Source organism: Trichoderma ghanense, assembly GCF_004382785.1.
Source record: "Trichoderma ghanense strain CCMA-1212 chromosome Unknown scaffold_3, whole genome shotgun sequence".
NCBI classification, from domain to species: domain Eukaryota; kingdom Fungi; phylum Ascomycota; class Sordariomycetes; order Hypocreales; family Hypocreaceae; genus Trichoderma; species Trichoderma ghanense.
This window is the reverse complement of record NW_027395666.1, coordinates 1,185,910-1,198,797: the sequence shown is the minus strand read 5'-3', so window position 1 is coordinate 1,198,797 and position 12,888 is coordinate 1,185,910. Positions and strand designations below refer to the sequence as shown.

The following is a 12,888-nucleotide window of genomic DNA, read 5'->3' as shown; positions in this document are numbered from 1 at the left end:
TTCCTGCAGGTACCGCGGCACCCCTTTCCAGGGTGTCTCCACAGCTTCCATTGACTGATCCCGGCACGAAAACCGTCGTCAACCTGCCTGATTGTGCCAAAGTACGGAGTAACATGGTACGGAGCACCGCTGCCGAACATCTCCAAGTCTTCAGGACGCTCTCTAAGCGAAAGAACCTAGGGTTTGAGACGGAGTAGCGAGTCGTATCCAGCAATGGCTTCAAGCCCCTCTCCGTGACCGTAGACGAAGCACGTCAGGCATATAATGCGCGTAATGCGCCATCTCTGGCCCGACTGCGTGTGAAGATTACATGCCACAATCACCTCAACCTACCTACCTACCTTACTTATTCATCACCTGCTCGCGTGAATCGTGCTCGAGACTCGACTGTGGCGCCTGTACCAGTCCCAACTCAGCTGCTGAAGAACCGAACGACAAGCCTTGAATCCATCCGAAGGAGCACCGCTACGCCTCAACTTCGAAACTCGGCTCTGCAAACCTCGGTGAAACGCGTAACCGCAGCGCCTCCGAAAGAGTTGCGTTACAGAAAGCTGTAAAGGTAGCGTCGTATTCGCGTTCCTCCAGACCAAAAACCCCCCACTCCGATGCTGATGAAGCCAGATAACCATCTGCCCGCTTCCCAAACGAGACGTTCGAAGCTTGGTTCCTGAGCCTCGGTGGCTGTGCCAGACTCGCTCGCTTAGTTGCATAAAGCTTGTTCGTTCGCCTCGCTTCGACCCGCCGACGGCATCATCAATTTTTTTTTCTCTTCGCACTGCAAGTGCCTGATTGATACTGTACAGGGCGCACAGGCACTGTAACTTCCGCACAGCACAGCTGCAGCCTTGGAAGCTTGAGCACGTACCACCTTCTGCTACGGGTGCCAAGAGGAAGCCCGTCGGTTGTGCGTAGCTCAGAGGTCAAGGTACACATCCGGTACCTTCAACGCCTCGTTTAACGCCGCGCGACGCCAAGTACTGCCGCTAGTAGCCTTCGGCGCCCCGATTGAGCGGTCGGCCCCCGAACCTGCACAGCGACTTGCGCGTTGCCTTGCGAGTGACTTGGTCGAGCATCTGCGGCTTGCTGAGCAAACGAAAACCACATCGCCAGACAACCGACCATGCCGTCGACCTGCCTTCCCGCATCCTCACAAACCTACGACGCAGGCGCGAAACCCGCCGCCGGTAGCCGATTCCTCGACATGACCGACCGCAGCGCTGGTGGCCGCCGGAGGAGGTCTAGCAGCATCCTCCAGGTCTACCACGAGCCCCCCGAGACGCTCGAGCAGATGAGCGACCAGGCCGTCATCCCCAACATGAACGCCAACTGGACAAACGCAAAGGGTAAGCCGCGGCGCTGCTGAAAGAAAATCCCTCGTGCCCTTGGGCCTTGTCCGCTGACCGCCGCCGCCGCCATGGCGACCAAATAGGGGCCTGGACAATCCACATCGTCATCATCGCCTGCCTCAAGATCCTCTACGACGTGATCCCGGGTAGTACCCAGGAGACGTCGTGGACTCTCACCAACATGACGTACATGATCGGCTCCTACATCATGTTCCACTACGTCCGCGGCATCCCCTTTGACTTCAACGGCGGCGCCTTCGACAACCTCAACATGTGGGAGCAGATCGACAACGGAGCCCAGTACACGCCCACCAAGAAGTTCCTCCTCAGCGTCCCCATCGTGCTATTCCTCATCAGCACGCACTACACCCACTACGACTCGACATACTTTGTCATCAACTTCCTGGCCACCCTGGCCGTCGTTATCCCTAAGCTACCCTTCGTGAGTCAAAAGCCAAAAAGCCATCCCTCGGCGAGGTCTCGTGACGATCGCTAACGCCGCTTTGGCAGAGCCACCGAATGCGCTTCAGTTTCTTTTCAGACATTCCCGAGGACGCGGAAGAAAACTAACCGCTTTCTTCGGGCTGCACACGGCGTTATGGGGTTCACAATACATACGAGCTTAGGCAACAGGACGTACAGCACACACACACACACACACACACACACACACACAAACACGAAAGACAGAAACGGAAAAGGCAATAAAACGACGAAGAGAGGGAAAAAAAAAAAAAAAAAAAAAAATCGTTACCACGGTTGGGAGGTTAGGAGTAGCGGGGCAAATGGGTATCCGACACAACATAGCGAGCATGTTCGTTCCATGATTCCAGCCAAAAATAAGGTTTAGTGTTCATCAGCGATATTTTTCCAACGGCAGCAATTGGTTTTGCGAGACTTGCCCTCATTCATACTGAGCTCTCTGGGTATCGGCCCGTCGTCGTGGACGAGGTGATTGTGGGTTCGACGGTTTGAGGCTGAGGCGGTGGCAGACCCCAAGCCTTATGCGATCTTGGACCTGGCTTGATCGGCTAAGTGGTGAGGCTGAAGGGTTATTCCGACTACAGAGAAGATATGAGGACATTTCCTGTTAGAGATGGAAAGGATTTCATAGCAGCTCAATGGTATAAAGGGGGGTTTTCCTCGCATTCCATCTCACATCTTCTTGACTTTCGACACCTCACTCTGATACCTTCAAGCTCACATATCACACTCACACACTGCACACTACAGACTCTTATTACAGACTACAGACTACAGGTTACACACTCACAACCCATCTCACATCACATCACAAACAATCGTTCACCATGTTGGACCATCGCAAGTTCGTGCTCGGCCTCGTTGCCGCCAGCTCAATCCTGGTCACTGCCTTCCCCGCGTCCAGCGACGGAGTCGAGGGCTCCATGACAACCTACGTCTCCCCCCCCGCCGTCACTCAGACGTCGCCCTTCTTCCCGACCGATGGAGTCACAGGCTCCATGACCACCATGGACCAGACCATCATTCCCACCATCTCCGTCACCGGCTCCGTGACCGTCATTCCCACCACCCCCGTCACCGGCTCCATGACCACGATGCTCACCACCACTGCCCCTTCGGCCGCTCCCTCCGTCAAGGCGGCGTACCGGGACCGTCTCGGGGACCTGCTCCGCGACTGGCTGGATCAGCTCGAGGAAGTGGTGGACGGCCACAACGACCACAAGGCCAAGAAGCGTGCCGTCGAGAAGCGCCAGACTGCGGATCCCATGCCGACTTTCACTCCTGATCCTCCTACTCACACCGCGGATCCCATGCCGACCTTCACTCCTGATCCTCCTACTCACACGGCGGATCCCATGCCGACTTTCACTCCCGATCCTCCCACTCACACCGCGGATCCCATGCCGACTTTCACTCCCGATCCTCCCACTCACACCGCGGATCCCATGCCGACTTTCACTCCCGATCCTCCGGCCCTGTCCCCTGATCCCATGCCAACCATCTCTCCGGACCCGACCAAGCCGCCTCGCTACGCCGCCACCCCGTCGCCCGTCCTGTTCGGCCTCCCCGAGTGGTGGCCGCTCTTCGTCTCCAATGCGACGCAGAGCGTGGCCTCTCGCACCAGCGCCAGCCCCTCCGCGGGCTTTCCCACCAACACTCTGCCTCCTTCTACGGGCTTGGCCAAGAAGACTACTGCTCCTTTGATGGGCGCCGTCGCGGCTGCTGCTGGGGCTTATTACTTGCTCTAAAACTGGCCATGAGAGTATTGGAACGTTCGGCTATGTCTTGGCTCCTATTGGCTGGGTGGTGGGGTTATGGGGGTTTGGATTTGGGCGTTTCGGGGTTTGATTTTGTGAGTTGGGAGTTGCAAGTTGGGAGAGAGCAATTAGAGAGTTGGGAGTTGGAATTCAGGATTGATGAGTCAGGAGTCGGGGGGTTGGAGCTGGGGTTGGGGTCTATGGTTAATCCGTCTTCCTACTATCTTGTCTTCTGTTTCCTCTTCTTGTTCAGGCTCGCTGGATGGATAATGGTAGATTGGAGTTGGATGAAGGTTGACTTTGGGACCTGGCCTGAATTTGATAATGGGTGGGATTGTTGGTACTAGTTGTTCCAGATGGGATCAACAGGAGTTTGGATTTGATGGGGACTTGGGTGGTTCTTAATGGAGGTTGGGCTTTGATACTTGATATTTGGTCAAGAATTGGGTAATAATGGGAGTAGTTGTTTTTAAAGTCTGGACAAGATCCTGGCGTTTATGTGTGATTCTATGCAATGCTTCCAGTGTTCTTGACAGGTTGATCATGCTGAGTTTCCTGCTATCCCCTACAGGTCTAGCAAAAAGACCATACGCGTATATACTAACCCGAGAGACCCAACAGATGATCGAGCCTCTATTATGCGAATCATTACCTTCATATCACCCCCAAACTTGAATATACGAGCAGAACAAGAGCAATACTTGGGAGAGACACTCTGTACTGTTTGGATTGCGGAATACTTGATGCTCGTATTATGTAGTGTCTGCGGATATTGCGAGGAGGCTGTGCCTTGAGAACCCCCTGTATGATGCCATGCATCCGAAGGATCCGTTGATATTTTCATTGTCAATGGAATCGTTACATGTTAAATAAAGCATCATGAGGGGCGGCTGTGACGGATGGACTTGTCTCAAGTCATTGTCGGGGCGAAAATGCAGACACTGTGGATGCTCTACAGGATGTAAGCGATCTATATATGCAGTTCAGGCCTCAAGCAGCTCTATGGCAACTCTATGGCCCATGATAAGGGTCTCTTTTAGCTAAAGAGGCATTTTATTAAACGAAAAGAGACGGCGCAATAGACGAAATATATTAGATGTGTGGCAAGCATACCATGACTGTGTAGCTATAGTAAGCATCGTATTCCTCCTTTACGATACTCCGTGCCATCCGTTTTGTGAGGAGTGCTTAGATGAGTGCTTTCAGCCACTAGATAGGGTCAGCTGGGTACTATCAGATCATGATGCTGATAGACGCACCTCCAATGGCCGTCGAGTCTCAGCTGACTGGCTGCTTTCGTTCTGACGGTGTATAACCTCAGCCAGATCAGTCTTGGATTGCTGCAGGTCTACAACTCTCTGTTGAGAATCATGTTAGTCAGCTTGTCGAAACTTTGCCGTTAAGAGTACAGACCTCCTCAAATGAATCTTTCACAATAAAACGAATAGTGGTTACTTCTTTCGTCTGTCCGATGCGATGGATTCGAGCTAGCGCCTGGTCTTCAAGGGTTGGATTCCTGCACCCGCAACCATTAACAAGTAATCCTAGCGATACAAGTGCTCGGGGACAGAGAATCTACCAGTGAGGCTCCATGAGATAGGCTCTCGAGGCCTCTGTCAATGTGAGGCTGTGGATCAAGCGGTGAGCGTAGGCCAGAGATTTGGCTCTGTAATTGATTAGACTTACCCAACGGCGCCACATGAGATTGTCAGTAGCAGGACTCTAATCGTTGGATCCTTGCGAAACCGTTTGACAACTGCATGTCTATCTTTTTGTGCCACCTTGCCGTCAAATCGTAGACAAGGCATGCCTGCCTGCTTCAGGCCAAGCTCAATAATCTCCAGAGTGGTTCGCCACGAAGAGAAGACGACACTGTTGAGAAGGTACTTCTGTCAGCCGAATACATCGCGACGTATCTGGTAAACAGAGAGACACTATACCATTTTACATCATGGGGCTGCTTTTGCAGGTCCTGAATCAGCATAGATACTTTCGTCGGCAACCCAGCACCGAGCTCGCCCATGCTCAACCACGACGCATCATCGGTGTCGAATATATCTGTTGATACGAACGCGGTGGGACAGAGCGTCTCATGGGAGCAAGATCTCGGTACCTGGGAGTCTGAAAGTGTGGCAAGACAGGCAGAGCAGACAAACTCCAAGCACTGTGAGAATAGAGACATTGGAGGCGGTCCTGCGTCGTATATCGCGCTTTCTGTCGAGTCAGCCACACAAAGGCATAAGCGACACTGAATGCTATTGAGACCGCGGCGTATGTTGAACATTTGCTGTGAGGCCTCTGTCCAACTCTGAGGCGTCTGTTCGTTGTAAGCCTGTAGATCGTATCGTCTCTTATAATGCACGCCGAGATTGCAGATCATGCGCATCGCTTCGATCCTCTGTAGCATGTTGGCATACGAGTATGTTGTGGTAGACTTGCCATCTACAGAGAGGGCTTGTTCAATGTGAGATTTGGTGCGCATTCTAAAGTCCTGATACAGCTCTCTTTCTGCCGGAGCAAGGTCCACAAACTGCTTGAAGTCGTGCCTTGGAGGCAGTGGGATAATGGTCTTGGGACGACGCAAGAGGATGCAGCCGGCTAGCCGTTTCAACCGCCTCACGGCTTCATCGATCCTACCGATCTTCCACAGATGAGAAATGTCTGCGTTGAAAATGTGTTCCTCTGAGTATGGATACACCTGGAGGAACTTGAGAAGTGCTGTTAGATCGCCTAGTCGATTCTGAATCGGTGTGCCGGTCACAGCCCATCGCGAGACCGAAGCCAACGAACAGACGGCACGGGCCATACGAGTATCATGATTTCGGATGAAGTGAGCTGGCCATCTTTAGCATCTTCCACACATCTCGGAGTTGTGCGCTGCTTACCTTCATCCAGAATGATGCGCCGCCAATGCGTACTGAACAACAAGGAATGTTGTTGATCTAAGCTGTGGCTCCATTCTGAGGAAATCGTCTGATAGGTCGTCAAAACAACCAAGAATTCATCAAGGTCTGACGCATTTGCTAAGCGAGACTTTCCGTGGTGCCTGCGAAATGGGATGCTGTTGGGGAAGACATGCCTATTGCCATTTGTTAGCTTTCGCTGGCTCGTGCTTCTCCCGATTCATGTGGAAGCGTCACTGTTTCAATTGCTCTTCCCAGGAATCGAGAACTCGTGTATGGGGGCCAATTGTTAGCTTGTTGGAGCAACCAAGAGGAGGTGGGAAATTGCTGGTTATCAGACTCACGAGGGGGCGGCACGACAATCAACGTGCGGCCAGACGACTCTTCGGCATTTGCCCCAACCAGAGAGTTTGGATCATTTCTGTTCACCAATAGGTCGGAGGCTATTAGGGAAATCATGGACAGTGTCTTGCCCAGGCCCATGGAGTCTGCGATAATTCCGCCGTAAAATTGCTGTGGCGGCTCGGTTTGAACTGCGTCTGAGACCCGATTGATGTAACTACATGTAGGTGGTTTATGAGGTCAGTTAAGAATCGCGCCAAGCAAGCATGTTTGACTTGACTGTAAGGGGTACTCACTGAGATCCAGTGCTCTCGAGACAAAACTCCCACAAGTCTGGCCGGCCTCCCTCCCAAGCCCAGCCTTGCTCTCGCTGAAGCATGAAGGTCAAGGCCTGTAGCTGATGGCTGTTCAAGGACATATCCGTTAGACTCAATGAGATGGCAAAAGAGAAAACTATAGGGGTGTCTAGGAATGTTTCTTGATTTGATACCTTTGCATAGTTGATCGAATAGAGCCAGGTTGTGCTGTTTCGACGAGGTCTTCCTGAGAGTTTAGTACATCAATCAGTTCGGGACGGGGCTGTGTGCTTTCGATGATGGCGGATTTTGCATGCTCCCTGCCTAAGTCAGACGTCCATATAGTAGGGCCAGACGCATCGCATAGCTTGTGCGGATTCCGGTACAAAGCGTTCCGTGAACAGCCCACTGGATCTTGGAGATAGAGATCGTGATGCTCAAAGAAGCTTCCTACTTCTTCCAAAAGTTTGACATCCCCAAAGAGCGTAATGTTCAAGTAGCACGGCACGGGAAATGGCGCTGTAAATCCTGTTCGAGACGTCTTACTTTCCTCTACAGAGCAAGTGACCTCCAGCGCAAGGCCTTGTTCTTCGAGTAAGGCATATGTGATGTGTGTGAAGCCTGGATCAATGTGCCCTTTGATGTATCCGTCACAGTATTCAAAATTCTGGGGACCCTTCAAGGTGACTGGGAATTCCCGAGACGATGAAGGCCTCGTGGAGAGGCAAATCCCGCTTATACCAATGATCTGGATCTTTTTCATCAGTAGCTGTACGGGAGACTAGATGGAGGGCAGCTGCTCACCGTGCCAAAGCATACGCTCTGCTCTTCCGCAGTAATAGAGTCACTCAGGTCGGGCCCGGCGTAAAAGTTTGATGCACGAAGAGGTCCTGCTTCATCTGTTTGATGTGCCGCCGTGAGCGGCGCTTTTTCATCTACAGTCAGGTCTATTATTTCAGCAATCTTGTTCCGCTTCAGTTCATTGCCGTCAAGGAAGCCGGAGGGGCTGGATCGCCGTCGCTTTGACCCGTGAGGATCTGTCGGGCCAGATGCCATTTTGTCGCCGTTCGTGGAGTTGAAAGGGTCAAATTGCATCCAAACTGCGGAATTAATTGATGCCTGATGTCGAAGGCTGATTCCAAAAGGGACTTTGGCAGGGTTCGCGGCTATAATTGCCTTGTAGACTGCCTAACGGAAACCCTACAGCAACGTGGTTGCCTGACGACCAATGGGTTGCCTTGTGCACAGCCTTCCTGAGATACCGAAATCCAACGAGTTATGGGAGTCTCAGCCTATAACCCAACTACTACGTAAAGGAGCCGGGGTCTTAGCCGGGGTGTCATCCTCGCCCATCTCTATCCTCTTAAGCTGGATTGAGACTTTAACTTACAATCTCACAACTCTCTCTGCCAGTCGTCTGAGCATCTGCGAGAGGGCTCTTGGTCGGTTCGGTAGATGGAGACGGAAGAGAACAATGCCGTTGAGCAGTAGAGCCTCTCTAGAGGCGCAGCGCATGATGCGCGAAGCATTCCTGGACCTCGAGCAAGTCATCACCGTTCCCGATCGAGCGCAACTGAAGGACCTGTCGCTCGACGATGTCCGACAGGCTGCTCTCCAGATTGAGAAACAGCTGTCAGCAAGGCAGTCGCTCCGAAACATGCGAAGGCTGGCACCTTTATTTACCGGCTTAGACCACTATTCACAGGCAATCGAGATTCTGTGCAACGGAACGCCGTATCTGCCTTGGATATGGGCTCCGATAAAGCTTGTCTTGAAGGTATGTCCCTGGGATGAGGTGCCGTCTCGTTGAAGCAAAGTACCAACCACGGTGGTATGCGCCGTTTTCAGATATCTGCCGACTATATCCAAGCATTCGAAAAGATCATCAAAGTCTATCACCAGCTAGCTGAGCCGCTGGCCCGCTTCGCCCTCCTTGGGCAGTCTTTCTCAAACAATCTGGAAGTCCAAAGAACGTTGGCCGTTTATTACTCGGACATCCTCAAGTTTCACGGGGAGGCCTACAAGTTTGTCCGAAGAAACGGTAAGATATGCTCGGGAATCTCTCCCGTCACCTCTTGACTGGCTTCACTGATAACCAAGCGCTGGAATATATAGCCTGGCAGCGACTATTTGCTACTTCATGGGGTCGTTTTCAGCGGCGCTTTGACAACATCCTGGCCGACCTAAAAGAACACGAAAAAGTAGTTGATAAAGCCGTCCATGCCGCCGACATATCCGAAGCAAAAGAGATGAGAGAGAAACTGGAGGACTGGAGGCAACAAGAAACGGCCAAGCTCGAGAATCTAGAAGAGGAGCGAACAAGCACCGAGTTTCAGGCTATCTTGAGCGTCTTGCGAGTCGACGGGACTCATCAAATCAAAATATTCGACAACATTGCCGCGGAACCAAAACAGCACCCCGACTCCTGCAGCTGGATACTGAAGCAACCGAAAATCAGAGCCTGGGCGAAACCCAACCGGGACACACAATTTGTCGTGCTCCATGGCTTCGTTGGGAGCGGTAAAAGCGTCCTGGCCACTCACATCAGTACATCTGTCCGGTCTTCAGAGCACTCTTCGATAGCGGCGCATTTCTGCACGTATCTGTATCCCGAATCAACAGATTACAACTTCATATTGCGGTCTTTGATGGTACAAATCATCAAATCCGATCCCGATCTCATCGCCTTATCGTATGACTGGCTGGTACTGAAGAGGAAAACCCCTAGTTGCGCGGCTACCGAACAGCTGTTGCGCCTTTTAGTCGAAGCTCTGGGGAGTTCGCCGTCTCAACAGAAAACGCTTCACATCGTGATTGACGGGCTGGATGAGTGTGATGACAGCACGGTCACGAGCGTTGTCAAGATCCTCGATAGACTGAGCGCCACAGCTTCATCTTCCGGAACGGCTATACTCAAGGTGCTAATATGCACTCAGATGACACCTGCTGTTGCCAAAGTTGTGAAGAAGAAGCACCACGTTTCATTGACGGATGAGAAAGCCCATCTGAACAAGGCCATCCAAGATTACACCTTGCAAAAGATCAACGCGATTCGTCCGAGTCTCTCTCAACTACGCATAACCGATGGCGATATAACAGAATTAGCATCCCAAATCACGCGGAAAGCAGACGGTAGCTGATCTGATTCACTTTCACTTTGGCTCACATGCTCACTGACTTGCTGAGAACAGGCATGTTTCTATGGGCGAAGCTCGTCATGGAGTTTATAAGCAAGAACTTGTTTTACAAGCGCGAGGAGATCTTGGAAGCTGCCAATAATCTTCCCCAAGAACTTGGAAAGTTGTGAGTGGAAAACCATGATGCTCCACCTGTCGCAGCATTTATTCCATGACTCTGTTTGTGCATCTGTAGCCTGACACGGAATCGTCTAGCTATGCGCGGATGCTATCGCAGATTATGGCTAGTTTCGACGAGAGATCTATTCACAGGATTACTTCCATCCTGAGTTGGGTAGCATTTGCAAAACGGCCACTCCGCGCCCCAGAGCTCTTATCTGCTTTGGCTTTCGACTCTGGACATGAGCAGGGTGACGGGCTGGTCCCAGCTTATGTCCTCGATCGGTGCGAGCCTCTTATCCAGAAACAGGTTGACTCTTCTTATGCATTCCTCCATGTTTCGGTTCGAGAGTAAGTTAGCCCGTTGGCTTGATTGGGGGTGTATCCAACTGACGAGTGAAAGTTTTCTCCAGGGCGCTGACAGTGCGCTTTCAATCACCGAAATCGAATCCCAGAGGCAACATGGTCTAGCTACTATTCGTTGTCTCTTGTCCAGTCAGCAAGTCTTTGCGCCCTCGTACCTGGGGACGAAGAGATCTATCCGGATCCTTCGTGGGCTTCATGGTTTTCACATGTATGCCACTGAATGTTGGGTTGACTACCTCTTGGCAGGCCTTGAACTCGACCAAGCACGCTTCTGGGAGTCGGAGTTCTTCAACCTGTCCTGTCGTCTGGCAACCAATTTCGGAGATGCCAAAATCCGAGACGCCAAACCTGACAGGGAAGATGCGCACATTGATCAATGTGATCAACGGCTTGCTTTGATTCGAGAAGGCCATTATCCTCTGTACACTTTAGTCAGGGGTGTGCTTCTGGAACGAAGTAAAGACACGCTAGAAGATGTGGCAATCAACGGTGAAGACTCCTCCTCCCCTTCTCTTAGAGGCGACTAGATGTCAAGACTCTAAACTGACGATTTCAACGCCCAACTACGTGTAGACAAGTTGCATGACGATTCCCAGCAAAACAAAGCGGCATACGACATTATGTCTTTGAAGCATATATATCAGGGATTCATTCAAAAGATACTCGATTGCTCCTCTTTTCCTGGCATCACCTTTCAGGAACTTGAGCAGTTCAAGCAGGACTTTCGGACGTCAGCGTTTACGTGCCGGCTCTGGTCATGTCCACACGCCACTCTGGGCTTCAGCACTGCAAGTTGCCTCACCCGCCATGAAAAAGACCATTTCAAGCACGTCTGTCGCGTTCCGGGCTGCCAATCTCCACCCTTCACCTCAGCAAGGATGCTCAAGGACCATGTGGCTGAGTGTCATACCAGCAGCCAACGCGTGGTGCGGACTACGATCAGGGCACGTGTCGAGACTCCTGTCGAGACTCTCATCGGGACTCCTGTTGAGATTCTTACCGAGAACCCCGTCGAAGTTTCTTTCAGGACTCCCATAAAGACACCTGGAGAGACTCATGAGCCGGGGGTCAGCCTTCCTCCGTCTCCACCAGAGACTCAATCCCCAACTGTAAGTTCAGTCTTCAATTATACACTAGATCGGGTGTATAACTTACGACTGTATCATTCTATTAGCCCCCGCCTCTTCCTTCTAGCTGCCAATTAGCACTCAGAAGACTGAAAGAGCAGTATCCGTATGGCGACAAATTTGATTGTGTCATGGAGCTCGAAAGCATCAACCTGGCCGAAGAGTCGCCCGGTCAAACGCTGGCAGAGCCGAGTGGCAGCAACAAGGTCTGGCTCCCGCGTATAAGATGCCTGAACTGTCGTGACTACCCCAATGAGGCTGAAGCAGAATCCATGGCCGGGCAAAGCTTTGAATTCCGCTTGGATTATTTCAAGAACCATCTGAGTTCTTGGCAGCATTGGAACATGGCGCGAGCAAGCTGGGACTAAAAGGCGGGCACGAAGCATGAGCTTCACTTGAGCTATGGCTCTTGCCAATAGGCATTCCTTGGAGTGATTCGACATGTTGGATACATAATACACCGTACGACTTGTTCAGTAGGTAGTCTTGTCAAACATCGAGCAATGGATATGCGTAGATTGTCTCACATGTAACAGCTAAGTAACAAGTCATGATTCGCTAGTATTCAGTGTCAGTTTATAAGAGATTGGTCGTTACAGTATTAAGTACTAGGTATATAGAATAAAGGGAAAAAAGAGACAGTTGTTTAGGTCGCGGCACGAGCAACCCCCCAGACTAACGTGCCCCCCCTGTGTGTGGTATCATGATCAATAACTTCTCCCCCTTTCGCTCATAAACACAAGCATCCCAAAAAGACAATTCGTTCGTAACCATATGTTCTCGCCTTCTCCATGTCTTCATTCTTTTTTTTTTTTTTTTTTTTTTTTTTTTTTTTTTTTTTTTTTTTTTTTTTTTTTTTTTTTTTTTTTTTTTTTTTTTTTTTTTTTTTTTTTTTTTTTTTTTTTTTTTTTTTTTTTTTTTTTTTTTTTTTTTTTTTTTTTTTTTTTTTTTTTTTTTTTTTTTTTTTTTTTT

At 50.9% G+C, this 12,888-nt stretch overlaps 5 protein-coding genes across 5 annotated transcripts; 4 read left to right on the top strand and 1 right to left on the bottom strand.

The window, feature by feature from the left end:
- Window positions 1–1,120: 1,120 nt before the first annotated feature.
- Window positions 1,121–1,916, top strand: CCMA1212_003708 (Protein ORM1; the record flags this gene model as incomplete). Its single annotated transcript, XM_073701047.1, has 3 exons — window positions 1,121–1,343; window positions 1,430–1,788; window positions 1,857–1,916. 3 exons carry the CDS (start codon window positions 1,121–1,123, stop codon window positions 1,914–1,916), a joined length of 642 nt encoding a protein of 213 aa, XP_073560266.1.
- Window positions 1,917–2,656: 740 nt separating this feature from the next.
- Window positions 2,657–3,577, top strand: CCMA1212_003707 (uncharacterized protein; the record flags this gene model as incomplete). The annotated part of the gene is made up of 1 exon (XM_073701046.1): window positions 2,657–3,577. One exon carries the CDS (start codon window positions 2,657–2,659, stop codon window positions 3,575–3,577), a length of 921 nt encoding a protein of 306 aa, XP_073560268.1.
- Window positions 3,578–4,774: 1,197 nt separating this feature from the next.
- Window positions 4,775–8,227, bottom strand: CCMA1212_003706 (Putative SWI/SNF-related protein; the record flags this gene model as incomplete). Its single annotated transcript, XM_073701045.1, has 11 exons — window positions 7,932–8,227; window positions 7,322–7,896; window positions 7,128–7,235; window positions 6,830–7,048; window positions 6,472–6,665; window positions 5,535–6,421; window positions 5,273–5,475; window positions 5,166–5,213; window positions 5,000–5,102; window positions 4,846–4,944; window positions 4,775–4,795 (listed from the first exon to the last, which is right to left on the bottom strand). The coding sequence occupies exons 1-11, from the start codon at window positions 8,220–8,222 to the stop codon at window positions 4,775–4,777; spliced, it is 2,748 nt and encodes a 915-aa protein (XP_073560267.1). The 5' UTR covers window positions 8,223–8,227.
- Window positions 8,228–8,601: 374 nt separating this feature from the next.
- Window positions 8,602–11,316, top strand: CCMA1212_003705 (uncharacterized protein; the record flags this gene model as incomplete). Its single annotated transcript, XM_073701044.1, has 6 exons — window positions 8,602–8,904; window positions 8,976–9,168; window positions 9,243–10,259; window positions 10,319–10,430; window positions 10,520–10,774; window positions 10,827–11,316. The coding sequence occupies 6 exons, from the start codon at window positions 8,602–8,604 to the stop codon at window positions 11,314–11,316; spliced, it is 2,370 nt and encodes a 789-aa protein (XP_073560270.1).
- A 351-nt stretch (window positions 11,317–11,667) lies between these two features.
- CCMA1212_003704 (uncharacterized protein) lies at window positions 11,668–12,284 on the top strand (the record flags this gene model as incomplete). The annotated part of the gene is made up of 2 exons (XM_073701043.1): window positions 11,668–11,898; window positions 11,964–12,284. The coding sequence occupies 2 exons, from the start codon at window positions 11,668–11,670 to the stop codon at window positions 12,282–12,284; spliced, it is 552 nt and encodes a 183-aa protein (XP_073560269.1).
- Between the last annotated feature and the right edge of the window lie 604 nt (window positions 12,285–12,888).